A 27890-nucleotide genomic window follows, 5' to 3' on the forward strand; every position below is an offset into this window, starting at 1 on the left:
CTCTTTTCTTAGTTCTCCTTTTTTTATTCTCTGAAGTCAATAGATTAATTCACTGCGGTTTCCATATGAGACTTGCATCATAAAGTACTTAATTAAAGAGTGAAGAATCACTCTTTGACATTTACACTTCAAGTCCCATAATTCTGTCAAAGCAAAAGGACTACAAGAAAAATTCTTTCCTGTATTCATATCGTTTCTTTCCCGGTGTAATTAACATGCCAAGCAGCTGGATCCTTTAACAAACACAACTCAGTAGCCAATGAACTTCAAGTGAGAAACCGACAATAATGCAAATGGCATCCTATGCTGGTATCAGTGTTGCATCCCTGAATCATTTCAGCTTCGATTTTGAAGAGCTCTTCAGAGGTTTCGCAACAGGTTGAGCTGGAGTACTTCTGACTACCTTCTTAATATCGTATTTTACTGATAGGAAAGCACAAACCAGAGCTAGCAACATTGTAGGGTAGACAAATACTGCTTTCGTTGGATCTGTGTTCACTGGCTTTCCAAGAATCCCTTCCTTTACAAGACCCCAAATAACTAGAAGAGTTCCAAACATACTCATCCTCCCAGGTTTTACAAGACCAATTAGGGAACCAGCCACACAGAAGTAACTTCCAGCAAGAACCTGGTGAAAAGAATGAGGAGCACTTCAGGACAACCAGAAGGGTCGAAAAGTAGATCGACATATTCAAAGTTCGTTAAAGACTCTAAAAGCTTATGTTTTTCTATTACAAAATAATCAGCCATGCACGTAGCTATAATAAACATGATAAAGAACAAGCAACCATAACTCTATTGGATTAAATGATTCAAGTACTCTGAGGACCCCTCTGGCAATGATATGATGCGTTCACATACTTGGGCACTGCTACTGCTGAGGAGCAATGGAAGAACCCAAGTTCAAACAAGTCACAGCAAGCTTAGAAACAAACTTCTATAGATAATTTACCACTGAAGGATGTTGTTGGAACCAAATAAAGGAATATATATATAAATATATATATATATATATAAGTGCATATATTTAACGAGATTCAGTGTGACAGAACTGTAAATAAGGAAGAGAGAGAGAGATATAGGGAGCCAAAGCCAAACCTCCAAACGCTGTAGGTCTGTTACTGCTGAGGCCTCCTTTATGCCAGTCAGGTTATACACACTCAGCAGATTATCCCAGCGTGGAACAGTCATATTACTTATGAGGCCATTTACAAAAGCTCCAGGATAGAGAAGAGCCTTAACCACTGGAAGAGGGAATACATCACTAGAAATCAACTGCGAAGACGTAACCTGAATGGGTGTTGTACACATGCCGGATCTACACTGAACCCTTAGGAATTGTAGAAAATTAAAGAATAAATCAGTGAAGATAGAGAAAAAGGTCTATTGGTTCTTATGATGTAAAAAAAACCGAAAGACACACTGCTCCTCTTGAGGGAAAAACTCCCACATGCTTGCTGTAATATGATCTTAGATGGAAAATTAAGGGACTTTCACCGACTCCAAGGAAAAGGGAGGAAGGATCAACATTTATAACATTCTCTTCCATGGTCCCCCAAATTGAGACCCACCATAGAATGCTACATAGAACTTAAATGAAGCTATAGATGCAGATCAGTGGCCTTTCCGAACTAAATATACAAATAAAAATAAGTCTTAGCGCCAGACCATCAAAACGCTCTTTAATTCACTAACAAAGTTCCATGAGAATATGATTTTCGAAGCAAGTTTAAATTGCAGAAACAGATCTTAGTCATTAGAAGGCGGTAGAAATTCTCACGAAAAGAGCAAACAGTTGAATATCACGAATAGAGTAAATAATTACATAAGTGAGCAAAGTACCTAAAAGCAATAAAAAGTAAAGGACTCCACCAACAAAATATGATCCACCCAGATCTAGGAACAATACTGAGAACGTTAATGCTTTTCATTAGTTTCTCAACAAAGAGCAGCATCAATCAGAATTACAATCTAAAAACTCGAACGTTAGGATTCATTTGAAATTTCCGGCCCCAAAATTATTAGCAAAGAAGCTTACCAAGATTTAATTCTACATCTACATAACTAAATAAACTGGAAATGAAAATGAAAGCGAAAGATGCATGATGTGGTTTAGAGGATTACCTGAAAAGGGGCACCTGAAGAATGATGAGTAAGAAATACAAGCGACAAGCGTGTTTTGATAGGTTGGACCATTTCCCCTTTGCTGGAATTGGCGTCGGAGTATTCGCCATTGCAAATTGTGCGACACTTTTTCTCTGCTATCGGCCGTGGCTGTGTGTGGAGAGAGAGAGAGAGAGAGAGAGAGAGAGAGAGGGCTAAAAGGGAGAGAATTGTCCAATGATTTTACTGAAATTAGAAATATTGGAAAGGGAGTTTCAAATTTGATCTGGCAATTGGCATTGGTTAATTAAAGCATGTCAAACAATTATTTTAAAATGAAATCAAATTTGATCATATTAAAATGGGTAAATACACTTAGAAAGAAAGTTAGTTTTATTACATGAATAGTATATGCCAAAGAGTCTCTTGATACAAAAAAGACTGTCTATTCCTATTACACAATTCAATCATATCAATAACTACTTTACTTTCGTTTATCAAATAAGTTCCTTATTCAAAATTTACTGATATTAACAAAAAAACTGAATAAAAATCAAAATTCACCCTCGGTTGACTTATTACTGACTTATTGCAGGTCAAATAATTTTTTCTAATTAAACTACCCGTATAGCATTAATGCGTGGAGATGTATGAGAGTAATTTGGGTATAAAATTATTTATTTGACCTACAATAAATTAGTAATAAGTCAATCGGAGGTAAATATAGAATTTTTTTGTTAATATTAATAATTTTGACTAATTGAGAGACTTATTTATTATATGAAATCAAATATTGGGAGTGTCAAATATAAATTTTTTAACTACAATATTACGTGTAATTACGTCAAATTCAAGAAGGAGTGTGTAATTATCCCTATATTAAATGATATATAACGTGCAGTAAGATTTGAAAAAAAAAAAGAAAAAATCCAATCCACATTTACTAACAAGCCAGCAAACATTAACATCGGTTCCCAACTTCACCTAACCTAACCTCTCCCAGCCGTCGGATCACAATTCAATCCAAGGTTAATCATTGCACCACGATAGAGACACATCGACCTTTGATTAATGAAGCACCTTATGGCTCAAACGAAGCCACGCTCATTATTTTGAGTTCGTCAGATCAAATCCAATCCTGCGGTTTCTGTAGCATCAGCGCATCTCCCTTCTTTCTCTAACCTACTGCAGCATTAACGTCCCGCTCTTTTTCTCTCTTACAGCTAAATATCTCACTCCCTATATTCTCTCTCTAAGACATATTTGCTCTCTCTCTCTCTCTCTCTCTCTCTCTCCATTCTTGTTTTTTTTTTTTTTGCCTGTTTTGTTAGAAGAGAAATGCAAGAGCAAGCTACAAGTTCTATTGCAGCCAGCTCTCTGCCTTCTAGTAGCGAGAGATCTTCTAGCTCTGCTCTTCACGTTGAAGTAAAAGAAGGTTTCTTTATGTGAATCTCTTTTAATTCTTTTTCTCTCGTGGGCGGTCTTGAAGAATGAATTTCTTCAATGTGATGTTGCCAAAATTCTAATCTTCAAGTCCATAAGTTTTTTCTTTCCTCATTTGCACTTTTGAGCTGGCTGCAAATTTTGCCGTGTGAATTTCTTGATTTGAGTGGACGGAGTCTACTTCATTGTTTTTCTGTGGTTTCTCCATAAAAGTTGAATCTTTAAACTCTGGCTTTGCCAAAAAAGGTAACCTGACTTGGTGATATTTAGGGCCATTTCTGCAGCTGGCTGAAAATCATGATTCACGCGCTGTGATTGTTTATTTTGAATTATATCTTAGCTGTTTCGATGTAACGGCTTCTCATTTTGAATTACTTGAGAGTTTTTCTCATATTTGTTGTCTTTTTATTGTACGAAATTATACTAACTACAAAATTTGGTACAATTTGAAGAAAATATCGCGTGGGTTTTCAAGAATGTGACTTTTGCTCGGATTAGAATTCATTTTCTTGATCGGCGTTACAGAGAGATCTTGCTTTTTCCTTCTCATCAGATCATTAACGTCATAGAGCATGCTTTAACCTTTTTTGTCCCCCCCACACGTCGCGTGTAGGCATGGAGAGTGATGATGAAATAAGAAGAGTGCCGGAGATCGGAGGTGAGGCTGCCGGTCCGACAGCTTCCGGCCGTGACGGAGGTTCTGTTGCGGGACCCGTCCAGCCTTCAGGCAGCGGTCCGAGGAGGAGAGGGAGAAGCCCAGCTGACAAAGAAAACAAGAGGTTAAAGAGGTACGAAGAATAATGCCTATCCTTATCCAATCATATCCTGCCACCTCATTTATGGTCCCCACTAGCTAATATATCCTTTGGACCCCCCACTTAAAAGTTGCATCAAATGCACGGTGATGGGCATATGTGGAAATGGACTGGTCATGCACTTGGGCTGTTTCATAGGAGATTGGGACTCTTTTGTCCTGGTGGTTGGTTGTTCAAGACGGACAGTTTTGTAATTTTGTGATTTTGCTGTTTTTGGATGGGAAAAAAAAAAGATTGTTGAGGAACAGAGTTTCAGCACAGCAAGCAAGGGAGAGGAAGAAGGCTTATCTGATTGATCTGGAGGCAAGAGTTAAAGAGTTGGAAACTAAGAATGCTGAGCTTGAAGAAAGACTTTCCACTTTGCAAAATGAGAATCAAATGCTTAGACAGGTAAACTTTCTTTCTCTTACTCCATTATATTATTAATAACATACACGAACCATCATCTCTTTGAAAGTTGCATTTATTCATACTTAAACTCCATCTTCATTGTTACTAAATGCGGTGCGAGTTCTTAGACATGTACAACTCTAATTTTGCCACCCCACCCTACCTTTCGGTTTTCATATGCGCATCTCCATCCATTCATATACATTGTCAATTCATACAATGATGGTAGCAAACGGCATTTCTTCCTTGGCCATAAAGCAAGGAACTTTCGGTAGAGTTTTCTTTCTTTGATTATCTTTTCATCTTTTGGGCAGTTTGGAATGACATGAATTGTGCCTTGATGGATGACTCACAATCCTAGTAATTTATTTATTACTTTAAAACTATTTTTTGCTCCAACCATCATACTCAAAAATAAGGCATGCATAACTAATCCATGGAGTATAGTGTTCTAAAGATGAAATCTGGCATATAAAACTAGCTTAAAATGATTGATAGTATTGTTCTTCTTTTTTCTTTAAACTGAAAGAGACGAACTGAACAAATTCAGTAGCTTTTCCGTTCTAGCATGTCGTTGGCTGTATTTTATCATTTTGAGTTCCCCTTATCCACTGCATGAGTCGTAATTCCCATTCCATTAATCACGGCAATTCTATAAATTTGGTAGGAAGATGTTCTGCAGTTCAGTTCTTCCTCTTCTGAACACCTTTTTGGTGGAAACAGGATCCTCATCCTACTGAAACATTATTTCTGTAGAATAGGGAAAAAGTGTCGTATCCACAAGTCTCCTTCTTCAGCACTCATGTGTTGGCTATGTTGGTTTAACGAAACCTATTTTCAACAGTGTGGAGGTGTAATCCTTAGTTTGATATGGAGAACATTTGTTCTTGATGACATGGTGTCGGTGTTTGATTATTGCCCCTGTGCTTCTGGGTCAAGTGAAATTTATTGTAATGAGAATGTTGTATGTTACCATGAGTTGCGTTTCAAATTGCAGATACTCAAGAACACAACGGCAGGCTCCCAAGAGGGAAGAAAGTAGCTATGAATTTTTGTTGAATGAGAGGCACACTAGTACACTAGCAGAGAGGGCTTTCGTATGAGCTATTCAAATTTATACTGTCTTGTTTCTCTTTCAGTTGTTGATAGGTAGTAGATTTTATGTATTAGGATGAATTGAGGGCTCAAACTCTGTAACGTTATTAGGAGAAGTTTGTCATACGAGGGAAGATAGATCATATATATATATTACCTGCCTTTTTATTAATAATACGCTTCAATTGTGAGTGCAGATTTTTATTCTAAAAATATTATTTTATGCTATATCTGAAACAAATAATTTGAATATGATGAAAGATTTCCAAACTATATTTTAAGGGACTCAAAGTAAATGAATTTAAAATTCGTTACTATGTCTAAAATATAACTTAGAAGAAAAGTTCAGTATTTTAAAAATCTTTATAATGAAATTGTTCCTTAAAAGATTTGTTTTTGTATAATATGGCAATTTAAATGGGTATATTTAGGGCGAATCACAACTAATTCTTTTAAGATTTGACATAATTACGTATATTCTCTCATTGTTAAAAATTTACAAGTATTTTCTTAATGTTTGACGAAAATGTGTAATTTTTATATGAAAGTTTGGAATTGTCAATTTTACACTTGTAGTATTTTCTTTTTCTTTTTTCAAGAAAAATAAATTATAAAGAAAAAATTGGACGAATCAGACCGAAAAATTATAAAAGAAATTAATTATTTAATTCATAAAAAAATAAAAAATTGAATAAAATTATAATTTATTGACCACAATGATATTTTGAATAAAATAAATAAAAATATAATAGAGGTTAAGGAATTGAATTAATTACTAAATGATGTTGAAGTTAGAAATTATTGATAATTTATTAAAATAAGAAAAAATAGTTGTAAGTTATCAAAAAAATAAAAAAATAGAAGAGATGTAAGGAAGAAGGGGGTGAAAAGGTGATTTGGATAAAAGGAAAAGTGAGGTGAGAATTGAGAGCACCGACAGGTAGTTAATATTTGAGAGTAACGGGCAACAGGCGGTAGTGAAAGTAGGAGTACATACAGGCTGTTCACAGTTGGAACACAACTTACACACACGCAAGCTCGCTCACTACTCCTTCTGCTTCATTATGTTTTATTTAATAACAAAATACATAGTTCCTAGAAAGCATAGCAAATATGGTTCATCATATCTTTCTACTAAAATAATATTATTTTTTTATCAGATTTTTGTTATAATTGTTTTGTAAATTTGGACTTTTTTTTGTTTCTCCAACTCAAGATATTACACTATGTTTGTTCTCATTTTTAAATTATTTTTGAAATGAGTTAAAATATACACAATATTTGCTATCATTTATAAACGCCTTATCTCGATATTGTTTAATTGTTTTAGTAAATACATACATATATACATAAATATGTATAAAAAAGATATGATTTGACAATAATAGTAATTTTTGTTTCCCAAAACACAATATTAAATATACAATACTTATTTTAAATAATCTCAAAAAATAAATCCATACATACATACCAACTCTAACACATACTTATTTATCTTTATTTTTTTTTCTCTATTTCCAAAAAATACAAAAAATGAATTCAAATAGTATGATAATATTTTAATTATTTTGGTTGAATGAATTTCCTAGTAAAAACTCAAAAAATTCAGAGTGAGTTGGACCATGGGCCGACAGCGGAGAACTGGCTACTGGTTCAGCGGGTAAAAATCCTTACGTTATCATAGAAAAAAGGAAAAAAGAAACAAAAATGTATTAAAATAATTCTTCAAGAAAATGATAAAAGACAAAGCTTTGAGTAAGCACGAAGGAGAAGTAGAGAGAGAGAGAGAGAGAGAGAGGGAGAGTGAGGAGAGAGGCCCGTTTGATTGAGGCTGAGAATCATAATATCAATGCCCTTTTCCTTCTCATACTCTTATTTTATGTTGAGGATTTCTATTCAGAACAAGATAAACCCCATTGTCTGACAGCATTTCTTTGTTACAATAGTGGTAATTGAGACAAGATGGAGGCAAATGCGGGTATGGTGGCTGGATCACACAAGAGGAATGAGCTTGTTAGAATTCGCCATGATTCTGATACTGGGGTATGCCCTTTGATCCAGTGAGAATGTCCATTTGGGTTTTACTTCTTCAATTTTTAGTTTTGTTGTTCTCGATTTTAATTTGTATTATAGGTTCGGATCTGAGTGCTAGTAGTCTTGAACTGATTTTACGAGCTAAAGTTTGGATCTTGACATTCATACAAGTTTTCAAGTGTTACTGAAGCTGTTTTTGAGCATTTTATTTGTGTTTGTTTACATCAATTTGCATATTTTCTGTTTAGATCTGTGTGTTGGTTGAAGCAGAGTGATTGCAGGAGTGAAATTTTTGGTCATTTTGTCGAAGCTAGGAAGTGGAATCTAGTTAATTTGGTTTTCGGTCCCTAATTTATTTATGAGCTTTTTAAAATCATTTGGTGTTTTCATTGTGCTAAGATTCACTTGATTGCTGTAGATGGTTCTTAGTTTTAGTTTTCTGAAGCTTCATGAAAATCTGCTCAAAACGTAAGCCTTTAGATGGGTTTGACATCAGTTTTTTAGTTGTTCCTGTGCAAGCATTTACAACAATAATGTCAGAGCCAAATGAAATTGACTTTCTTTTTGCTAGTTTGTCTGAGTGACGTGAACGTTCTTGACTGTTTTTGCAATTAGTGCATCTCATCTGACAAGTCGAGAAGACTCCTGTCTGCTATCTCTTCTCTGATCATATGCTGATATTTTAAGGTATCTTTTATGGTGATTTTGTAGTGACATTTGAGTTGCATATTAATTTGGTCAGACTTGGATGTACTTCTTTCTTGTCCTGCATTTTGCACATTTGATGCCGTTGATTTTCATGTCGTAGATTAACCTGGGATTCACTTTCTTTGTTTTTCCTTAGTATATTAAAATTTAACATTTGTTAATTAATGTACTGGAGCAATCTGGGAATTTATGTATTGGTTTGATTGAGATTCTGTACTGATCACGCTAATGCACGTTCATGATGTAGTCAAAGCCGTTGAAGAATTTAAATGGCCAGATATGTCAAATCTGTGGAGATACTGTTGGATTGGCTGCCAATGGCGACGTCTTTGTTGCTTGCAATGAATGTGCCTTTCCGGTTTGCCGTGCTTGTTATGAGTATGAGAGAAAAGATGGAAATCAGGCATGCCCCCAGTGTAAGACTAGGTACAAGAGACACAAAGGTTGGTCTTTTTTCTCGTAATGCACTTCAGATTCTTTTACACTCTTTTCCCTCTCTATACCATCTATAAAAACTTTGGTTTTGCTATCTTAGGGAGTCCAAGAGTTGATGGTGATGATGACGAGGATGACATTGATGATTTAGAAAACGAGTTTAGTTACTCCCAGGGAAAAGTCAAAGCAAGATCTCAATGGCCTGGTGATGATGCTGAGCTATCTGCATCTTCCAGACGTGAATCTCAGCAACCAATCCCTCTTCTTACCAATGGACAATCCGTGAGTCATTTAACCTCGTTGTTAATGGATATGTTTATTGACCATGATAGATTAGACATTCTTTACCTGCAAATTGATGATATCTGAATGCATAATGATGTTCAAAACATTGGACTTAATTCCTAAACAATAATCATAGTAGTTTACTTTGCCTCTGCCATATGCAGCTCCAACAGTGTCACCTGAATTTGAAGTTTTCCTATACCTTTTGGTTGGTCTATTTTTATTGGAATGTCCAGCTTATGAAGATATAGGAGTAGCCTATTGTTCTTTTGTTTTTCTTCCTTCCTTCTATGCATTTGCATGCCAATGAATAACTTTTACATATCTATGAGAGACAAGGTCCAAATATTCAGTGTGTTTCAACAATTGGTCAAGTACAATTGAATTCCCTTTGGTACCTGTGCTAGCACTTGACGAATGAGGATTTTGTCATTTATATTAATTCTTTCAAGCAGCTTAAACCATCCATTCGACTTTAACTAGTGTTGCTTACTTAAACTTTGTGGGCGCTGTTGAGGGATGTACATGTGTTTCGCATTCTGTTAACTAGCGTTGAAGTAAACCAATTATATATGCTGGCCTCTTATATAATGATGCATGTCTTGTATATTTTTGTTTTCCACATGCAAAGTAGTTGGAGTCTCATTTTCTCTCATGTTATCCATAATTGATAGGTCTCTGGCGAGATTCCTCCTTCCTTGCAAGACACTCATTCTGTCAGAAGTACATCGGGACCTTTGGGTCCTGGTGACCGTGTTCACTCCCTTCCTTATGTTGATCCACGGCAGCCAGGTAGCCACCTACCATTGCATATGCATGTGTTAATATGCCCTCGGTTGTTGTTATATGCGAACAACTCACGTTGGCATCAATTTATGCAGTTCCTGTAAGAATAATTGACCCTTCCAAAGACCTCAATTCTTATGGACTTGGAAATGTTGACTGGAAGGAGAGGGTGGAAGGTTGGAAACTAAAACAGGAGAAAAATATGGTGCAAATGAACAACAGATACAGTGAAGGGAAAGGAGATGTTGAAGGCACTGGTTCAAATGGAGAAGAACTACAAATGTAAGCTTATAATGCTGAGGTTTATTGTCAAGAATATAGATAAAAAAAATGTAATCGATTTATTGTTGCTTGATATATGTAAAGAAAGAACTTGTTTTATAACTAGGTTTATTTTCTTTTAGAACAATCACATAATCAGATACAGTCTTCTCTCTCGGCTGCTATATTGATTGGCATGATGATCAAGATAATCTTTGCATTTTATTTCAAATTTCATCTCTTTGCATATTTCTGTGCTTCACTTTCTTGCTTGTGGAATTCATATCATGTCATCACTTTCATGAATGTTAGTCCTGGACACCCATTTGATTGCATGTCTCAGAGGATGCTAATAGTTTGTATTTTGGTGACAGGGCTGATGATGCTCGCCAACCTTTGAGCCGTGTTGTGCCTATTTCATCCACTCATCTTACTCCTTATCGTGTTGTGATCATTCTTCGATTAATCATCTTGGGATTTTTCTTGCAATATCGTTGTACTCATCCAGTGAAGGATGCTTATCCTTTGTGGCTGACATCAGTTATCTGTGAGGTCTGGTTTGCCTTATCCTGGCTTCTGGATCAGTTTCCAAAATGGTATCCTGTTGATCGCGAAACCTATCTTGAAAGACTTGCACTGAGGTTAGTGGATCTCTTTTTTCCTTGAATATTTAAAAGTGAAAGCCCCACATGTTGATGCTTCGGTAATCAGGATGAGTTCTTGGGCATATGATTTTATGGGATTTCTTGGCCCTATTCTAACTTCTGGTCTGTTCCATTCGCAGATATGATAGAGAGGGTGAGCCTTCCCAGTTAGCACCTGTTGATGTGTTTGTGAGTACAGTGGATCCCATGAAAGAGCCTCCTCTTATTACTGCAAACACTGTGCTGTCCATCCTGGCAGTGGATTACCCTGTCGACAAAGTCTCTTGTTATGTTTCAGATGATGGTGCAGCAATGCTGACATTTGAAGCTCTCTCTGAGACTGCTGAGTTTGCAAGGAAATGGGTACCTTTCTGCAAGAAGCACAACATTGAGCCTCGGGCCCCTGAATTCTACTTTGCCCAGAAGATAGATTACCTGAAGGACAAGATTCAGCCTTCCTTTGTGAAAGAGCGCAGAGCAATGAAGGTGAGTGACAGAATTGCTGATTATTTAATCTTCAAATAGTCTACATTATCTCTTAACCTGGTGCATTTGCTTATTTGAGTTGTCCGCCCATTTTAAGCATAACCAGAGAACCCAATTGGAAGCTTTTGAGTGCTTTTGAAGCTTAACTCTAATAATAAGACATTAGTGTTAGAGAGCAACATATGGATACAATGCTCATAAAATTTGAGTTGTTCATACAAATAATTGAAAAATATGTCTTAAGCAGCATTGCTCATTTCTTCTGCACCATCTTATTTTGATGGACTTGAAATTTGCAATTGTCCATAGAGAGGTACTAAAGCTTGTATATCAGAATTCAAGTAAACAATTTTACAACACTTATTGCAAGTCGCTTGAGTTGGATCTTTACATGAAAAGAAGTTGAGTTGCACTTAATGTTGAAGTGTTGAAAGTACATTTATTTACTGTTAAGGACTAAGGCAAAACATTTTTAGATAGCACAGTGCTAGAGCTTCTTCTAGGTGGAAATGTTAACAGAGTTTCATATGCAAAATGCAACTAAAAGCTTGTCTCTCAATTGCTTGGGTATGATTGTGTCATGTAAGTGTCTAGCAGTCCTTTAATGTGTTTGTCTCGTAAAGCAGTAAACAAGTTAAAAACGGGATGTAACTGTATTTCGAAACATGTTCTCCTGCAGAGAGAGTATGAAGAATTTAAAGTACGGATAAATGCTCTTGTTGCAAAGGCACAAAAGATGCCTGAAGAAGGATGGACAATGCAAGATGGAACTCCTTGGCCTGGCAACAACACACGGGATCATCCAGGAATGATCCAGGTACTGTTTTGGCACTTGAGTATTCAATATTTTTCCTTCTCTATACATTCTGTTTTAGTTCTTACCCTGCCCCTGATTAACAGGTCTTTCTGGGGCACAGTGGAGGCCTTGATACAGATGGAAATGAACTTCCTAGACTAGTTTATGTTTCTCGTGAGAAACGTCCTGGTTTCCAACATCACAAGAAAGCAGGAGCTATGAACGCTCTGGTAGGTCCTTGATGTTTCCCGTAACAGTTATGGCATCTTAATTGTGTGAAAATATAATTGATAAGAACAACTTGTTCAAACATCAACTTAAAGTTAATGAAGACGATGATGAGTAATCATATGCTCTTTGGTTAACTTCCTTTTGCTGTGAATAGAAGTAACTGTAAATATATCCAGGGGATGCTACCTGCTTTATGTTGCGACTTCATGAGGAAGTTTTTCTTAGTCAGCTTCTTTTATATTCTCTATTTTCTGTTTCTCTTTCTTATGTGATTTTCTTCTCTGATCTCTAGTAAATGATGATATTTTATATGATTTGATGTGTTATTATGTGCTTCAGATTCGTGTCTCTGCTGTCCTCACAAATGGTGCGTATCTATTGAATGTCGATTGTGATCACTACTTCAATAACAGCAAAGCTCTTAAAGAAGCTATGTGCTTTATGATGGACCCACTTCTTGGAAGGAAGACTTGTTACGTTCAGTTCCCACAGCGTTTTGATGGCATTGACTTGCACGATAGATATGCTAACCGCAACATTGTCTTTTTTGATGTAGGTGTCTCTTGAGTTATAACAGATTTTACTATTTGTCTCAATGATATCTCTGTCATTCCGCGTTATTAATGTTGAATGTTTCCTCTATACAGATCAACTTGAAAGGATTGGATGGTCTTCAGGGTCCTGTCTATGTGGGAACTGGGTGTTGCTTTAACAGGCAAGCTCTTTATGGGTATGATCCAGTGCTAACGGAAGAAGATCTTCAACCAAACATTATTGTCAAAAGCTGTTGTGGTTCGAGGAAGAAAGGAAGGAGTTCTAACAAGAAGTACATTGATAAGAAGCGAGCAGCAAAAAGGACTGAATCAACCATTCCAATCTTTAATATGGAGGACATAGAAGAGGGTGTGGAAGGTAGGTCCTACTGTTGATTCATCGCTGTCTTTAAATTGACCAATACTATAGGGAATGAAGTTCTGCTGCAAGCGTTTATTTCTTTTTTGCTTCTTTTTTGTTCCCTGGGTTCTTTTAATTTGCCATTTTATTTGAACTCAACAAGGTCTCTATTCCATGCTCGTCTGCTCAGCTGCTTGAATGCCCTTTTGTTCCTCTATATTTTTGTTTTATCTCCTAAGTTAAATAATACAGCTTGACTGAAATTTTCTTTGTTGCTAAAGCAAAATTCTGAACTTATCTGGTGTTGTTCAGCACTTTCACTTATTTTTGATAATGATTTCTCATATAGGCAATATTTAATGATGCCAATTGCATTCTTTGTATTTACAGGATATGATGATGAGAAGTCACTTCTGATGTCCCAGAAGAGCTTGGAGAAGCGGTTTGGTCAATCTCCTGTCTTTATTGCTGCCACCTTTATGGAACAGGGAGGCATTCCACCATCAACAAATCCTGCTACTCTTTTGAAAGAAGCAATTCATGTCATTAGCTGTGGGTATGAGGATAAGACTGAGTGGGGCAAAGAGGTACAATGGTTTTACTTTAAGTTCAGTTATTTTCCATTTGTCGTTAGTTTATGGTCGTCTGTAATGAAGATTTATCTTTCTCTGATAAAATTTGCATTTGAGACATCGAGTATCCTGAGCCTAATTCTTGAATTCAGATTGGGTGGATTTATGGTTCTGTCACGGAAGATATTTTAACTGGGTTCAAAATGCATGCACGAGGATGGATTTCCATTTACTGTATGCCTCCTCGCCCAGCATTCAAGGGTTCTGCTCCAATCAATCTGTCAGATCGTTTGAACCAAGTTCTTCGGTGGGCTCTGGGATCCATTGAAATTCTTCTAAGCAGGCATTGTCCTATATGGTATGGCTACAATGGGAAACTACAGCTCCTGGAGAGGCTCGCATATATCAATACCATTGTTTATCCGCTCACCTCTATTCCATTGCTTGCTTATTGTGTCCTTCCTGCTATCTGTCTTCTAACTAACAAATTTATCATTCCCGAGGTAAGCAACACATTCACTAGTTATTTAACTGTTAGAATCTTGAAACATGGTGTTTTGGACCATAGACTAAGTGTTGGTTGTGATTCTGTTCTTGTGCAGATAAGCAATTTTGCTAGCATGTGGTTTATTCTTCTCTTTGTCTCTATTTTCGCCACTGGCATACTTGAAATGAGGTGGAGTGGAGTTAGTGTTGAGGACTGGTGGAGAAATGAACAATTCTGGGTCATTGGTGGAACATCAGCTCATCTATTTGCCGTCTTCCAAGGTCTCCTCAAAGTACTAGCTGGGATTGATACCAATTTCACTGTCACTTCAAAAGCGTCTGATGACGATGGGGACTTTGCTGAGCTGTACGTGTTCAAATGGACGTCCCTCCTCATTCCTCCCACCACAGTCCTAATTGTGAACATGGTAGGAATCGTGGCTGGCGTTTCATATGCTATTAACAGTGGATATCAGTCGTGGGGACCCCTCTTTGGAAAATTGTTCTTCGCCATTTGGGTTATTGTCCACTTGTATCCTTTCCTCAAAGGTCTGTTGGGCCGACAAAATCGCACACCTACAATTGTCATTGTTTGGTCTATTCTACTTGCGTCCATCTTCTCTCTGCTCTGGGTCCGAATCGACCCTTTTACTTCAGAGGCTACAAGGAGAGCTGCACAAGGTCAATGTGGCATCAACTGCTAAGCTATTTTGAGACAATTCGAGCTCCATTTCTCGACCAGAAGCTTGCGTTGGTGTATATAGACAGATAAGAGAACTAAGGCAAAAGTCTTATTGTTTGGGGTTCCTATATTATGTTGTATCATTCTACATAGTCCCAAGTGATGGATATATAAATTTTGGCCATCTCGAACTACCTCTGCTTTGCATTGTATACAGTTTATGGGGACCCTTACAAGATTAGGTCTAAAAAACTTAAAATTACTACTTCTGTCCAGTCATAATATTGTTGGTGAAATTGTGTATGAGCATTTTGAAATCTTCAGAGGAATTTGGTTATATATTTAATTAATTGAATTGCATTTATAGCTTGTCTTTTGTATTACGCGCTTTTGGACAATTGATGGTAGAAAAAACTGAAGTAATTTTTGAAATCTCTTAACGACTACGGGTAGAAGCGTGTTTAGCTACATGGTGCTGATATTCCTCAACAGTAGCGACGTGAAACGCTGGTTGAGTTACGACACCCAGGCTTCATGCTAAACTCGCTTTTCTAGAACATAACGACTTCAATGTGAAAAACTCAGTCGAGTATCATAAAAGCCCCCGTTCGATTTCGATTTCGATAATTTACATAGCAATGGAGAAGGGAATGACAGAAGAAGTGAAGAAAAACAGAATCCAAGTCTCCAATTCCAAGAAATCCCTCTTTTTTTATGTTAATCTGTCCAAGGTTTTCTTCTCTTTTCCCTCTTTTTACTGTTTTACGCCCTTTTGTGGTTTCTTAGACGTCTAGATTTGCATTATGCCCTTTTCTGGTGCGTTGTCGTGCGGTCAATATATGCATGTGTTTGTGATGGGTTTCTCATTTCAGGGTTCAGCTGAGGACTGAAATCATTTGCTTTTCTTTTGAGCTTTCAGTGTCATTTCGTGTGGTTTGCCAAGCATTTTTTTGGTGGGAAGCTATTTTTTCTGATTCCACCCTTAGGGCTTCTTAAGCTTAGCTGATACCTTGTTGGGAAGTAGTTGAATCTTTTCTATATTCATTTCGGCTTTCTGATTGTAGTAAAAATGAAATGTATTTCATTGTCGTATAGTTGATGAAAATTACAATTTCCTTGGAAGTTACCTGCATAAGAACTACACCATTATTCTAGATGAAATATTGGAATCAAATGCGTCTTGAAATCTGCCCTTGTGGTCAAAACTGAGGGTGTTTGCTCATTAAGTGGAATGGCCATAAATACATGTTGACAACTCTTTCATTGAAAGAGTGTGGCAACACTTGCACAATATTAAGGAAAGTAGAAGCTGATGTTCCCTTGGGATATAGAAAGTTAAAAATACGAGTTTGAATTAACTTTGAAGAGGTTAAAATGGTAAGCTTTGAAAGCCGATTATCTGATTCAGGCTGCGTCATCTTTGGGCTTGTTTTGAGGCATTGTTTTTCGATGAAATATTCTGGACCTTTTTGTTATGCTTTGGTTTATAGGAATTCAGAAAACGTTGAACTCTTCATTGCAAAAGATACACTGTACCTAATGAGTTAATGAACATGTTTCCAGAGGTACTTGCAGCAGTACAACGAGGTGGAACTCTCTGGTCTTGGAATGGGTATTCCTTTTATCTCCAATTTTAGCTAAGTTGGAGCACTTATTAATTGTTACTGCCAGAGAATAAACCTATAGTTTGTTATACAGTTGCTTTTCTGTAGCTTAACAACTTGTACAATGTTCTGTCCACAGCTATTTCCACCGTGGTGAGTATTGCCGAAATCTTAAAGAACAATGGATTTGCTGTTGAGAAGAGTAAGATAGTTTTCCATTTTCTTCTAATTTTGTGGAGTAGTGCTTCCTCTTTTTACTTCTGGCTTTTCATTTGTGCTTGCATCCTCATTTTGTACAAGCATTGTACTGATCTCATCTGCATATTATACGATGCCTATCATGCATACAGAAATCAGGACATTGACAGTAGACATGAGGGATGATCCAGGAGCACGACCACTGCCCAAAGCAAAGGTATGTGATGGAAGAATGCGCTCCATTGTTGTTGATTGATTTAGTGCCTGTGATAATTTGAGTGTTCTTTTTAGTAGTTTGAATTAGTTTTTGTTGTATGCTATGCTACCATCCACCTTTCTCTCTCAGCCTTCTTACAATTTACTTGTCTAGACTTCAAGCACAGAACCATGAACGTTTGATGTTTTATTCTTTGGTAACAATCTATTTATCAGAAGTTTTTATGTAATTTCTAGCTATTTTTTCTTGTTTTACTAAGATGACTCACTTTTGCAATGATAAATTTTCTATAGAATAATACATTTGTTTGTTTGCATGCTTGGTAATGGTTTTGCCAGTTGTATCTTAGAAATTTTCTTCTGATAAAGAGCTACGCTTCATCTCTCATTATTTGATAGTGTAGATTGAGATATTACTGGGCAAATCAGCCAACTTCGATGAATTAATGGCGGCTGAAGAAGACCAAAAGGAAACTGGGGAAGGCGAGGAACCAAATTGACTGCAGTGCACTCGTTGGATGGCGTTGGCATATCTATCCCTATCATATATATGTAATTAATTATGCCTTGCTGATGGGGTCATATAATATCGGTTCATGAGTTTTTAAAGCAGTCTGAATATGTTTGGATTGAATTATGCTTCCTGCTACACCGATTAAATCTATGGAGCTTCTGATTGAAACGTGAAATAATGGTGTCCAGAGCTACAGTTTCTCTATTTCGTGGCTTTTAAAAGATTCATTTGTATCAAAAGCCAGTTTGCAGTCAACAATAAAATGACAATATCAGTTCTCCATGCACATGATTTTAAAGCAAGAAAATAGGCCCATTGACTAAACTTGATTGAGTTTTTGCAATGTGGCCATAGCTTGCTTAATAAGAATCTCTTAAAAGTGTGGTTCTCTCTGGAGCTAGACGCACATCTTTAATGAGGAATTTATACCTTGGGTATAGGTCTGAGTGAACCAAGCAGCGGTACGCATGAGAGCCAATTCTTGTTATGATTTACGAGCAAATAAAGCTTGTTAGCAGAACAAGCTTACCCAGTTTTCTGTCATTATACACTACCAGGCAGAATCATCGTCGAATCAGTAGTTTACATCATTCACCAAGGTGAGACAGTTTTGCAACATTGCCACATAAGCTTAATTGACCAGACAAAGAGCAACCAAAAACTTCATTGGTACATGGGGAAGAAGATTAAGTTGAAACCAACTAAAAACTCCCATCTGAAAACCGCCGGCATTGAAGAAACCTTTTGAATAAAATAACATATATCAGTTCTCATCTAAAACTTCAGACTTGGCCAAAAACCCATGCAAAACTTCCAAATGGGGAAAAAAATGCAACACTTGCGTGGTCAACGCAAAAAATTTGTATTGTATCTTCGATCTATGTCTGTCTATAGTGGATTCTGAAACCATGCCTTCTTTTATTGTCAACAGATTCGTTCATGCATCTTCTTCTTTCTCTACCAAGATTCTCTTGCAGGCCTCATAACACATGAAAGATATACCGGCAGCAGGAACCAACTTCAAACAGCTTGGGCCTAGCCCTTTGTACAAACCCTGGATTCCTTCTTGTTCGAGTATGCTTGCAAGGGCGTGAAGCACATTGTTGTAAACTTGCCTTCCACTGACGGCCCCAACCTGCATGTGTTTACGAGCCACCTCTAGAGGAAATGTTGCAGTGCTAGAAATAGCACCAGCTGCAGATCCAATCAAGAGGGTTTCTATATTGCCAATCCTTTCCTGCTTGAAAATTTTCCTGTAGACTTTCCGCAAAGTGTCATATGCACAATAGTTGGCTGCAGCATATGGAATTACTCCAATAAGACTAGGAGTAAGACCTCTGTAGAGCTCCCCTACCCCACCCTCTTGCAATATTTTCACAAAAGCATCAAGCAAACCATTATAAACGTCTCTCTGCATCATGGAAATAGGCCAATAAGGATAAATTGATCACAATTGAAAATAATGGATGGACGCGTCTTGTGTTTACCTGGATGGTTAGTCGAGTCTTGACTAGTTCAAGGGGGTATGTAACCAAAGTTGAGCTGACTCCAGCACAAGCTCCAGCAACCAATGAAGGAGGAACGGGCAATCTGGATTGTTCACCAAGCTTGGGTGACAAATTCTTGTTGACAGTGTCGTAAACAAATAACTGAAAGAAAGGGTCAGCCTTCAGGTATGATTAAGAACATAATAGAGGAGTAAATAGCAGTTATTAGAAAAGTCTGGAAAAGGGTACTAGTTTCGATGGCTTATGTTGTGCATGAAGCAGTACTTTAAACTGGCGGAGATCAAAGGAAAAGAGACAGCTCAAAGCACACAAGCACAAGTAATTCTGTGAAAGGTTAGACTTCATGAATAGAAGAAATTTGTTCCTTGGAACTAGCTACCTGATCAAAATAAGGCAACCTGGTCCAAGAAGGTTAACAAATTAGCTGTCTTCTGCAGTGGGTGTTTTCCTATTCAATTCGAATGTAATCATCAACGGGCCAAGAGAAAAGCGTGAACCTATAGATGACAACCCTATTGCCATTGCTAGAATATGACATGAACCATGAGCCACTAAAATAAACTCTAGGAATGATTTATACAGACCTTCTGTCATAGAAAGATGAAGCCAATATTGGTCTTTGTTAATCATTGGGGAAGGGCCAGCAGAAAAGGAAACTTTAACAAAGGATATAATACTGAGAGCACTAAAACATAGTTTGTTCATGTCAGCAATCAATGTGAAAACAGGACAAAGGAAAATCTGTAACTAGAAGACAATGGGCTAGTAACATGTAAAACTTTCAATTATATCCAAATTTTTATCAGTATGTGATGGAATAGTGACTCTCAAGCTCTCCTTTAATACATAACAACAGTAACAAAATATTAAAGCATTATAAGGAACACATACCAGCTAACTTTAGCACACTCAAAGATAAAATTACAGAGAGATACAACCAACAAAACCGAAGCAGAATAAAAGAAAATACAACAGTACAAATTATCATACAGGAAATCAAGATATCATGGGAGAAAATAGATGAAAACCCAACTAATCCTAAGAACTCGGACATTCTTCAAGTTTCCTTTTACCTCTATGGCTTTGCTAGGCGCAACCCGAATCACATTAACGAAATTCCCCCTAAACAATCCCTTCCATCCCTCAGTTTTCATGATATTGTGGAAGACCTCCGTAGAGGAATGACCACTGCTACCCACCATCAAATGGGTCCTAATTGTCTCCAGTGGAGCCACGGCAGTCCTCGAAACCGCACCAGCTATTCCGCCGCTAATTAACCTCCTCAAAGAGGGATTTGAGATCTTAATCTTAAGCCTAAGCCCACTTTTCTTCTTATTCACCAACCCCTTTTCCTCCTCCGTCATACCTAAAATCTTAAACCCCTCGGGCAATGAAACATACTTCACAAGCAAATCTGCACATGGCAATTTGAAACCGCCGTTTTCGTTGTTTCCCATCTGACTCACAGACGCAAACAAGCCACCGGCCGGGTAAAAGTTGCAATCTTGGAGATTCCAGTGGAGGCCCAGATGAGAATTTGATAAAAAACCCTCGTTCTTAAACTCCAAAGACTGCATTTTGACGCTCTTACCCATAATTCCAGAGTGTATAAACCTCAAAAACCAAAACCTTGTATCAGTGTGTACTTGATTTCTCTGTTCTTAATCGGTCTCTCCCCCTCTCCTGTTTTTGATAAATTCAAAACAACCCGGACTTGAGAAATTTTATGTTTCGAGGCAATATGGCAACGGTGAAGGAGCAAAAGATTTGATTTGGGGCAAAAGCTCCATTCTTGAGAATAGGGTAGGTGAGAAGAATATTAGGAAAAATGTTTCTATATCGAAAGAATATTGAGGAAAAAGGGAGAAAATAGAAATCGGGGAGTATAATAAACGAGATGTGTTATGGTGAGAGAATCTGAAAAAGGAGGGGTTGAGATTATGGAGGCGGAGGATTCAATAAGGGTTTGTGTTGTTTGAGAGGAAGAGAAGAGAGAGCAGAGCGGAGGTTGGGACTGGGACTGGGACTCCAACTCCCTATTCTTTCTCTTTTCAACCCCACATGCAAATTTTAATCAAATACTAAAATCCCATTTCTCCTTTTGCAAAAGGAGATTTTTCCCATATTATAATCACAATCTCTCTTCTTCCTTTTTTCTTTTCCCTGAAAAATTCCTTGTAAATTTAATACACAAATCTTTTTTGGAAGGATATTTGTTGTGAATTGGAAGGTGATGTGATTGTGAAGAATTCAATTGCAACTGAAGGAAACAATATTATTCACCTGCTCTTATTTCATTTTCATATAATCTTTGACTTGTAGATTTGGATTCACAATCTATACTTGTAAGTGATCATCAGCTAACGTCAGAATTCAGAGACCTCTTCTTGACTCCCAATGCTCATATAATAAGACCCTAAAAACCTACGCCTACCCCAACCCAAGAAAACAAAAAAAGTATTTAATTGGGACAGTGTAGGTAGAGCAGTGAGATTAAGAAGCCCAATGCAGCAGCTTATATTTGATGGGCTGAGGGCAAAAGCCCTAATTGGTATTTGGGCTTAGCATGTAAGTAGCTATACACAAATTAAAGGTAGAGTGGATTTATTGTGTGTGTGTGTTTATCTAAGAGAAGGGAAATACATGAATAATTGCAATGTAGAATAGAAATAGATGGATGATGCATCAAATTAAAAAGTTGAGCTGACCACCTCCCATTCCAACGATCAAATGAAATGAAAATTCATGTGTTGTATCTGTATTGCAAGTTTTACTTGGGTTTCTCTCTCTGTTCTCTCTCTCTCTCTCTCTATATATATATATATATATACATACTCAAGTAGTTCAAGTTAACTAGTTACTTAGTAGATCATGCATTATCCTATAATTAATACAAATACGGTTCTTGTTTGTGGGTGCACAAGAATTTGAATGTGGTTGACTACCTACTACTTGCTATACATTATATCCACTAATTATAATAGGACATGTTGGTGCTCAATGCAATGTTGCTAGTTGAGTTACTACACTTTGAAATGAAGCATATAAAAATATATACATACTGAGTATATAAAAGACAAGAAAGGAAAGTGGATGATGACGACAAGCTATTACCATTGTTCATATGAAGTAGTCAACAAAATGAATGCAGTCAACTGGCTTTCATGCTCCATCTTCCCATTCTCTAGCTTTCATATATTCCTCCCCACTACACTATATATTTCTGGGTGTCTTGTACTAAAAAATAAAAAGATAAAATCCGCCCCCGCAATGGACCTGATCAAAATGTCATCTAGAACCATGCACAATTATCCATCATCAACCAAGATTGAGATTAATACAAATAAAATTCCTTCTCCTTTGATACGTATAAAGTGGATTCTCTCTCATCATTAATTCCATAAGATCAATGATCTCCACTCACCCAAAAACAAATTCAAACTCTAGTTTTCATCCATCCCTCCTATCCTTAATTAATTCCTTATTATCCTCATTTCCATCTAATTAAAGTGGCTGGCGTTGGATTCTTGTTATGGTGTTGGGGGCCACTAACAAATCATCATTATTCTTATTAATTATATGTACCACATTAATTAATTAATTATGTGGCCGTACGTGTATATATACATGTTCAGCAGCCATTAGTTCATAATTACACCACATTCTCAATATCTATCACGCCTTTAACTACCTAACTCATCATCAATACCCGTGATATTATTTTAGATTATCATAAAAAACATGAAAGTAAATTAAGAAATAAATATATAGGTTATAACATAATCGCGAGATGATTAATTATTATTATTTGAAGAAAACGTGATGGGTGTCGAGACCACAAAAAATAATTCCTACAACACTTGTGAAAGTGGGAGTAGGGTCGATTCCACAGAGACTGGCTTTAAGTTGATTTTTTTAAGAAAAAAGAAAATAATGGAGGGAGATTTGAAGATAAAAAGAAATAATTAAAGACTAAATAAGCTAGAAAACAATTGAAATTACCTGACGAAGATACGAAAGAGAGATTTTCCAATTAAGGCTAGGATCATGCTTGATTCTTGCGAGTTAATCATTGATGCAAAAATAACACTATGTAAACAAATAAATCAGTTATGGTTGTTGGTACGACCTAACAACCTCACCTTTCCTTACCTTTTCGTCAGTCAAGATACGACCGTTGGCTAGATCCCCTAATTAACAGACAACCCTGGGAACGTTCGCAAGATTTAATCTATTAACAACATTAAGAATTAGAAAGGCCTGATTCTAGTCAATAAACTCCTACGAGGATAATTCGTTTAAACTAGATCATGCATTCCCCATAACATAACTAATTACTATGACATAATTAATCATGCTACATTGCTACTAAGCATTGAACTAAATAAATAATTACACAAATTTATAAAGTCCAATTAGCTAAGCAAACCTTCTTGATAATGAACAATTGGCCATATCATTCAAAAATCAGACGTTTGTAATAAGAGCACAGAGAATAGCATGAATATTCATATAACAAGTGTAAAGAGAGCAGATTAGATCTTACAACATAATGCGAATCAAGCAATCACCATACCTTAACCAGAAAATAAGGAGTTTAGCCGGATATGTTAATGGAAGAACACACTAAAAAGTGGAATTTCATTAATTCCGGTTATAAATTAAAAGTAAAAGAGAGAGTAGAATAAGCAATTGAGAATAATGTATTCTATTGAATTCCACCAATTAACGAACAACCTTCAAATGAAGAGACCCCCCTATTTATAATAAAAGTCTCCGACGAATCTAGACGTAGGGGGGGATAAATACATAATTAACTCTAAAAAGGTAAATAAATCACAAATAACATGTTTTAAGGAATCATTTCCAAATATAAGCATTTCATTCCTTTTTCTCTTGAGGAAATCACTCATTTTCCTTCTTCACCCGAGTTGACCACTCCACTGAGCGTGGGCACGCTTAGTCAATTCTGCAGAAATTTTCTTATAATCTCCTTTTTCCTTTTTGATGCCTTCAATTCCGATTTTAGCTTGATTTTTGCCATCTTTGCCTCATATCTTCCCTTTTTGCTGAATATGCAATAAAATTACATAATTAGGGATGTTTTGGCTTAAAAAAGAAGATTAAATTGCTATAAAATTGTGACAATTGCAGAGTTATCAAATACCCCCACACTTAGCTTTTTGCTTGTTCTCAAGCAAAATCAAGATGGATTATGCATTCAAAAACTCCCTCCAAATTTCGAACATACTCATGGTAATTTGTAATCATGTGCAAAGCAAATGACATACTTTATGAAGGAGATAATTCAATATGTATCAAACGAGTTTTTGTGTAATGACCATTATCAAAACCAATCGTATAAAACTAGCGGACTATTTTCTCTCCGCTTTCCATTCTCTCAAGTGTATATAAGGTTCAAGTGTCTCTCTCGACACTTACTATGACAATGCTTCACCACAGGCTTGCCTATACACCACATTTCCACCACTTTGAAATATACGCATATATGGATCAAAAGGTCTTTAATTTTGGTTGTAATGGGGATTTGGTTTGGTGTAGGATAAAAGGACAATAATGTTAAATTCCAAGAAACTAATTAGAGCACCAAAAAATTTGAGTGAACAATAATTCGAAACTCTCAAAGTTTACTCATCTCCCTTCAAGATCTTTCGACAATTCCTTGAACTATGCCTTTCTTATTCCTTTTGGAGAGTTCATACATTTTTTTTTCTCCTTTTTTTTCTTTCTTTTTTCTCCTCTCCATTTTTTTGTGATAGGCATAGACCAAGAAAATTGATGTCGGCTCCCACAAAGTAAAGAAGAACACAATTTTGGAACCCCCACACTCATTTCGAGATACATCTTTTAAGCACATAAATCACAAAGGTCAATCCCCTATCTTGAGAATTTGTTCTTTTGAACATAAACCCATTTCCCTTGATGCTCTAATAGTTCTTGAAGGGATCAAAATTAAGATTTTGAACAAACAAAAGGATAGGTTCGTATATGATGGGTTATTCAACAAAATAGGTCAAAGGGCTCAAAGGGGTTCTCTAACGTTAAAATGTGTTGGGTGGTTAAAGAAGGTCGAAAGTGATTTCTAATGCCTTTATCATATCCAAATAAATGTACATTTGTGTGGCCTCGATGTGGTTTAAGGCAAGTTCTAGGAAGACAAAGCCATAGAAATGTTATTCTCTTAAGAAAGAATGAAAATTTTTTATGGATATATCAAGCTCAAAATCTCACGAGGTTTGTTTTAGTCCACTAATCCTATATCAAAAGATTTTAACTCAAGTTATTTTGGTGAAGACAAGTTTTCAACTTGTGAACTATCCTTAAACATAAAACATATATTCTTTTTGCACATAGCACGATCAGGCCAAGAGTCGTCTAAAATTCAAAGGGTTTTATCAAGTCAAAGTTTTCCACAAATGTGCCAAAAAATTTTCACGTCAAAAAGAAAAGCAAAAATCTTCAAAAGGCTAAATTTTTTTCCACAAGGCTCATTCATCAAAAAGTTTTGATCAAGGTAATTCCATCAAAAATCATGAAAATCAAGCACAAAAAATATCTTTTCAAACAATTTCATAAATCACGTTCAACGACCAACAAGAGTAATAACCATTTTCAACAAGCAACCCAACAACACTTAATTCAAGAAACATGCTCAACAACAATACCCCACACTTAAAATTCACATTGTCCTCAATGTGGACATTGACATGCAACTCAAGGATTAAAAATTAAGATGAGAGAGAGTTTGTCCCTGAGTGCATGCCACGAAGAGTTCATGGCGTGGGTGGGCTGGTGGCAGATGGTGGCGGCGACTTTTGGTGGAAGTATGCTATGGGAATGGGGTCCCAAGTTGGAGGATCTTCCTTCTTCTCAGCTCATTTTTCGGCTACTCATCCTAAATCAACTAAAGAGAAAGTAAAGCAAAAAAAATAAAATAGATGAAGAATGAGAGAAAAGAAGTAGAAAAACCGTGCACTGATGGTCTCGAAGACGCGAGTAACAACAACGACAGTCAAGGATGGTGAGACAAGAACGGTGGATCAACAACGTTGACCGGTGAATTGTCGAGATGACGGTGGGGGATTTCAGCGTCGTGGAGTTGGCGAGTTTTGAACGACGACGACGAGAAATCGAGGCTGTTTTGGAGCAGCGGCGCAGCAGTGGATCTGGGTTTTCTCCGTCGGGATAGAGAAAGAACGACGGCGTCGTGGGTGAGCGACGACAAGAGACGAAAAGGACAGCAACAGCGATGGTGACGCACGATGGGCTGTCACGGCGGAGGGCTTTTTCAGTGAGATGTCGTCGGCCGTGAGTTGAGAGGGAGATGAAGAGTTCTTGAAGCTGCTGTGGGTGAGCTGAGAAAGAGAGAATTATCGGACAAATAAGGAAGAAAGATGTTGACCTAATTTCCTTTTTATTTTGATTTTTTTTCGATTTTTTTGATTTTATGACTTTTTTTTAATAAGTATAAAATAAATAAAAAGGCAAGTACATGAAAGTAAATGAAGTGAATAACAGCCTACGAAGTGCGACTGAGCATGGGCACGCTTAGTGGAAACTCCAAATCTGTTTTGGTGAAGTGAGTTAAACAGTTTTGAAAGATCCATTAAGCGTGGACATGCTTACTGAAAACTTCAAATCTGTCCAATTTGGCTTTCCAAACATATTAAGATGCTTCATTAGGCATGGCACACATCTCAAAACTTGAATAAAAATACTAAAACTAAAATAAAATAAAACGAAAAAGAGAAGGGATAGAAATTCATAGGTTGCCTCCCATGGAGCGCCTTTCTTTAATGTCTTTGGCTAGACATTATTGTGCCTCAACTTGAATAAGTTGGGCATTTTGAATTCTCTTCTTCTTCGTCGTCGTGCACCTAAAGATGGTGTGGATCAAGGAAAACTTTGAGGTTCATGAGAGAATTCTTCCTTGAACTTATTTTTTCGTGAAATGCTTTGTTCTTATAAGTTCTTGGACAAGAGCTGAAGTCTTTATAACCATCGAATTTAGCTTTTTCTTGCACCAACGGATCTATGATCATGTTTTCTTCCAAAATTTTTGTTTTCTCTAATGTGAGGCTTTCTTCCAATGCGTACTTCACATGGTCCTCGCCGCTAATTGTTGTGGTATCCTACATGAGAGGGTCAAAGATATCTAGAAGAAGAGCGGTAGGTAAATCAGTAGGATACCTCATGGATTCATAGATGTTGAATCTTATGATTTCCTCGTCGAATTCCATGGTGAGACTTCCACTGTGCACATCAATTTTTGTTCGAGCTATCTTGAGGAACGGTCTTCCGAGCAGGATTGACGTGCAATTGGGGGAGTTGTCCTCCCTCATGTCCAACACGTAAAAATCGGCGGAAAACACCAATTCATTTACCTGTACGAGAACATCTTTCAAGACTCCTTCCGGATAGACTACAAAGCGATCTACAAGTTGGATGACTACCCCTGTTTCCTTTAAGGGACCAACATTTAAGGACTCAAAAATGGTGAGCGGCATAACATTTATAAACGCTCCGAGATCGCACATAGCTCTCTTTATTCCAATCATACCAATTTTACAAGGTATGGAGAACGTTCCTGGGTCCTTACATTTTGGGGATAATTTTCGTTGGAGAATTGCAGAAACATTCTCCCCCATTCGTTTCCCTTGAGTTTACCCTTGCTAGTGCACAG

The 27890-nt window shown here is 36.9% G+C and overlaps 6 protein-coding genes across 8 annotated transcripts; 3 read left to right on the forward strand and 3 right to left on the reverse strand.

The window, feature by feature from the left end:
• Positions 1 to 58: 58 nt before the first annotated feature.
• On the reverse strand, positions 59 to 2361 carry LOC105164595 (uncharacterized). Its single transcript, XM_011083279.3, has 3 exons — positions 2125 to 2361; positions 1099 to 1330; positions 59 to 628 (listed from the first exon to the last, which is right to left on the reverse strand). The coding sequence occupies exons 1-3, from the start codon at positions 2232 to 2234 to the stop codon at positions 332 to 334; spliced, it is 639 nt and encodes a 212-aa protein (XP_011081581.1). The 5' UTR covers positions 2235 to 2361; the 3' UTR covers positions 59 to 331.
• Positions 2362 to 3319: 958 nt separating this feature from the next.
• On the forward strand, positions 3320 to 6042 carry LOC105164593 (transcription factor HY5). 2 transcript variants are annotated; one of them, XM_011083277.3, is made up of 4 exons: positions 3320 to 3538; positions 4160 to 4334; positions 4595 to 4751; positions 5749 to 6042. In XM_011083277.3, the coding sequence occupies exons 1-4, from the start codon at positions 3442 to 3444 to the stop codon at positions 5791 to 5793; spliced, it is 474 nt and encodes a 157-aa protein (XP_011081579.1). In that variant the 5' UTR covers positions 3320 to 3441; the 3' UTR covers positions 5794 to 6042. The 2 variants fall into 2 exon arrangements, with proteins under 2 accessions (XP_011081579.1, XP_088737177.1); XM_088881051.1 differs by lacking the exon at positions 3320 to 3538 and adding an exon at positions 3553 to 3792.
• Positions 6043 to 7583: 1541 nt separating this feature from the next.
• LOC105164592 (cellulose synthase A catalytic subunit 1 [UDP-forming]) lies at positions 7584 to 15510 on the forward strand. The gene is made up of 14 exons (XM_011083276.3): positions 7584 to 7889; positions 8836 to 9031; positions 9124 to 9305; positions 9983 to 10100; positions 10190 to 10376; positions 10730 to 10996; positions 11140 to 11485; positions 12165 to 12302; positions 12386 to 12511; positions 12852 to 13064; positions 13160 to 13424; positions 13797 to 13993; positions 14131 to 14481; positions 14581 to 15510. The coding sequence occupies exons 1-14, from the start codon at positions 7809 to 7811 to the stop codon at positions 15166 to 15168; spliced, it is 3255 nt and encodes a 1084-aa protein (XP_011081578.1). The 5' UTR covers positions 7584 to 7808; the 3' UTR covers positions 15169 to 15510.
• Positions 15511 to 15691: 181 nt separating this feature from the next.
• Positions 15692 to 17856, forward strand: LOC105164591 (uncharacterized protein At2g34160). 2 transcript variants are annotated; one of them, XM_088881273.1, is made up of 5 exons: positions 15692 to 15877; positions 16710 to 16758; positions 16890 to 16952; positions 17101 to 17165; positions 17564 to 17856. In XM_088881273.1, exons 1-5 carry the CDS (start codon positions 15785 to 15787, stop codon positions 17609 to 17611), a joined length of 318 nt encoding a protein of 105 aa, XP_088737399.1. In that variant the 5' UTR covers positions 15692 to 15784; the 3' UTR covers positions 17612 to 17856. The 2 variants fall into 2 exon arrangements, with proteins under 2 accessions (XP_088737399.1, XP_011081577.1); XM_011083275.3 differs by having other exon boundaries at positions 15708 to 15877; positions 17569 to 17856.
• Positions 17857 to 18409: 553 nt separating this feature from the next.
• LOC105164590 (adenine nucleotide transporter BT1, chloroplastic/mitochondrial) lies at positions 18410 to 21305 on the reverse strand. Its single transcript, XM_011083274.3, has 3 exons — positions 20260 to 21305; positions 19166 to 19327; positions 18410 to 19089 (listed from the first exon to the last, which is right to left on the reverse strand). The coding sequence occupies exons 1-3, from the start codon at positions 20779 to 20781 to the stop codon at positions 18616 to 18618; spliced, it is 1158 nt and encodes a 385-aa protein (XP_011081576.1). The 5' UTR covers positions 20782 to 21305; the 3' UTR covers positions 18410 to 18615.
• Positions 21306 to 27339: 6034 nt separating this feature from the next.
• On the reverse strand, positions 27340 to 27855 carry LOC148787699 (uncharacterized). The gene has a single exon (XM_088881333.1). It carries the CDS (start codon positions 27853 to 27855, stop codon positions 27340 to 27342), a length of 516 nt encoding a protein of 171 aa, XP_088737459.1.
• Between the last annotated feature and the right edge of the window lie 35 nt (positions 27856 to 27890).

The sequence above is a fragment of the Sesamum indicum genome, linkage group LG6 (genome assembly GCF_026168435.1).
Source record: "Sesamum indicum cultivar Baizhima isolate 11 linkage group LG6, ASM2616843v1, whole genome shotgun sequence".
NCBI lineage: Eukaryota > Viridiplantae > Streptophyta > Magnoliopsida > Lamiales > Pedaliaceae > Sesamum > Sesamum indicum.

Coding starts and splice junctions, on each gene's coding strand:
- LOC105164595 (XM_011083279.3), bottom strand. CDS start 2,234: ATGGCGAATACTCCGACGCCAATTCCAGCAAAGGGGAAATGGTCCAAC. Junction 1,331..2,124: donor CTTCAGGTGCCCCTTTTCAG/GTAATCCTCTAA, acceptor ACAATTCCTAAG/GGTTCAGTGTAGATCCGGCA. Junction 629..1,098: donor CAGACCTACAGCGTTTGGAG/GTTTGGCTTTGG, acceptor TCTTTTCACCAG/GTTCTTGCTGGAAGTTACTT.
- LOC148787699 (XM_088881333.1), bottom strand. CDS start 27,855: ATGGGGGAGAATGTTTCTGCAATTCTCCAACGAAAATTATCCCCAAAA.
- LOC105164593 (XM_011083277.3), top strand. CDS start 3,442: ATGCAAGAGCAAGCTACAAGTTCTATTGCAGCCAGCTCTCTGCCTTCT. Junction 3,539..4,159: donor TCACGTTGAAGTAAAAGAAG/GTTTCTTTATGT, acceptor CGTCGCGTGTAG/GCATGGAGAGTGATGATGAA. Junction 4,752..5,748: donor AGAATCAAATGCTTAGACAG/GTAAACTTTCTT, acceptor TTCAAATTGCAG/ATACTCAAGAACACAACGGC.
- LOC105164591 (XM_011083275.3), top strand. CDS start 15,785: ATGGAGAAGGGAATGACAGAAGAAGTGAAGAAAAACAGAATCCAAGTC. Junction 16,953..17,100: donor TGGATTTGCTGTTGAGAAGA/GTAAGATAGTTT, acceptor TCATGCATACAG/AAATCAGGACATTGACAGTA. Junction 17,166..17,568: donor GACCACTGCCCAAAGCAAAG/GTATGTGATGGA, acceptor TTGATAGTGTAG/ATTGAGATATTACTGGGCAA.
- LOC105164592 (XM_011083276.3), top strand. CDS start 7,809: ATGGAGGCAAATGCGGGTATGGTGGCTGGATCACACAAGAGGAATGAG. Junction 10,101..10,189: donor TGTTGATCCACGGCAGCCAG/GTAGCCACCTAC, acceptor CAATTTATGCAG/TTCCTGTAAGAATAATTGAC. Junction 13,065..13,159: donor GCAACATTGTCTTTTTTGAT/GTAGGTGTCTCT, acceptor TCCTCTATACAG/ATCAACTTGAAAGGATTGGA.
- LOC105164590 (XM_011083274.3), bottom strand. CDS start 20,781: ATGGGTAAGAGCGTCAAAATGCAGTCTTTGGAGTTTAAGAACGAGGGT. Junction 19,328..20,259: donor CGCCTAGCAAAGCCATAGAG/GTAAAAGGAAAC, acceptor CCTTTCTTTCAG/TTATTTGTTTACGACACTGT. Junction 19,090..19,165: donor AGACTCGACTAACCATCCAG/GTAAACACAAGA, acceptor TCCATGATGCAG/AGAGACGTTTATAATGGTTT.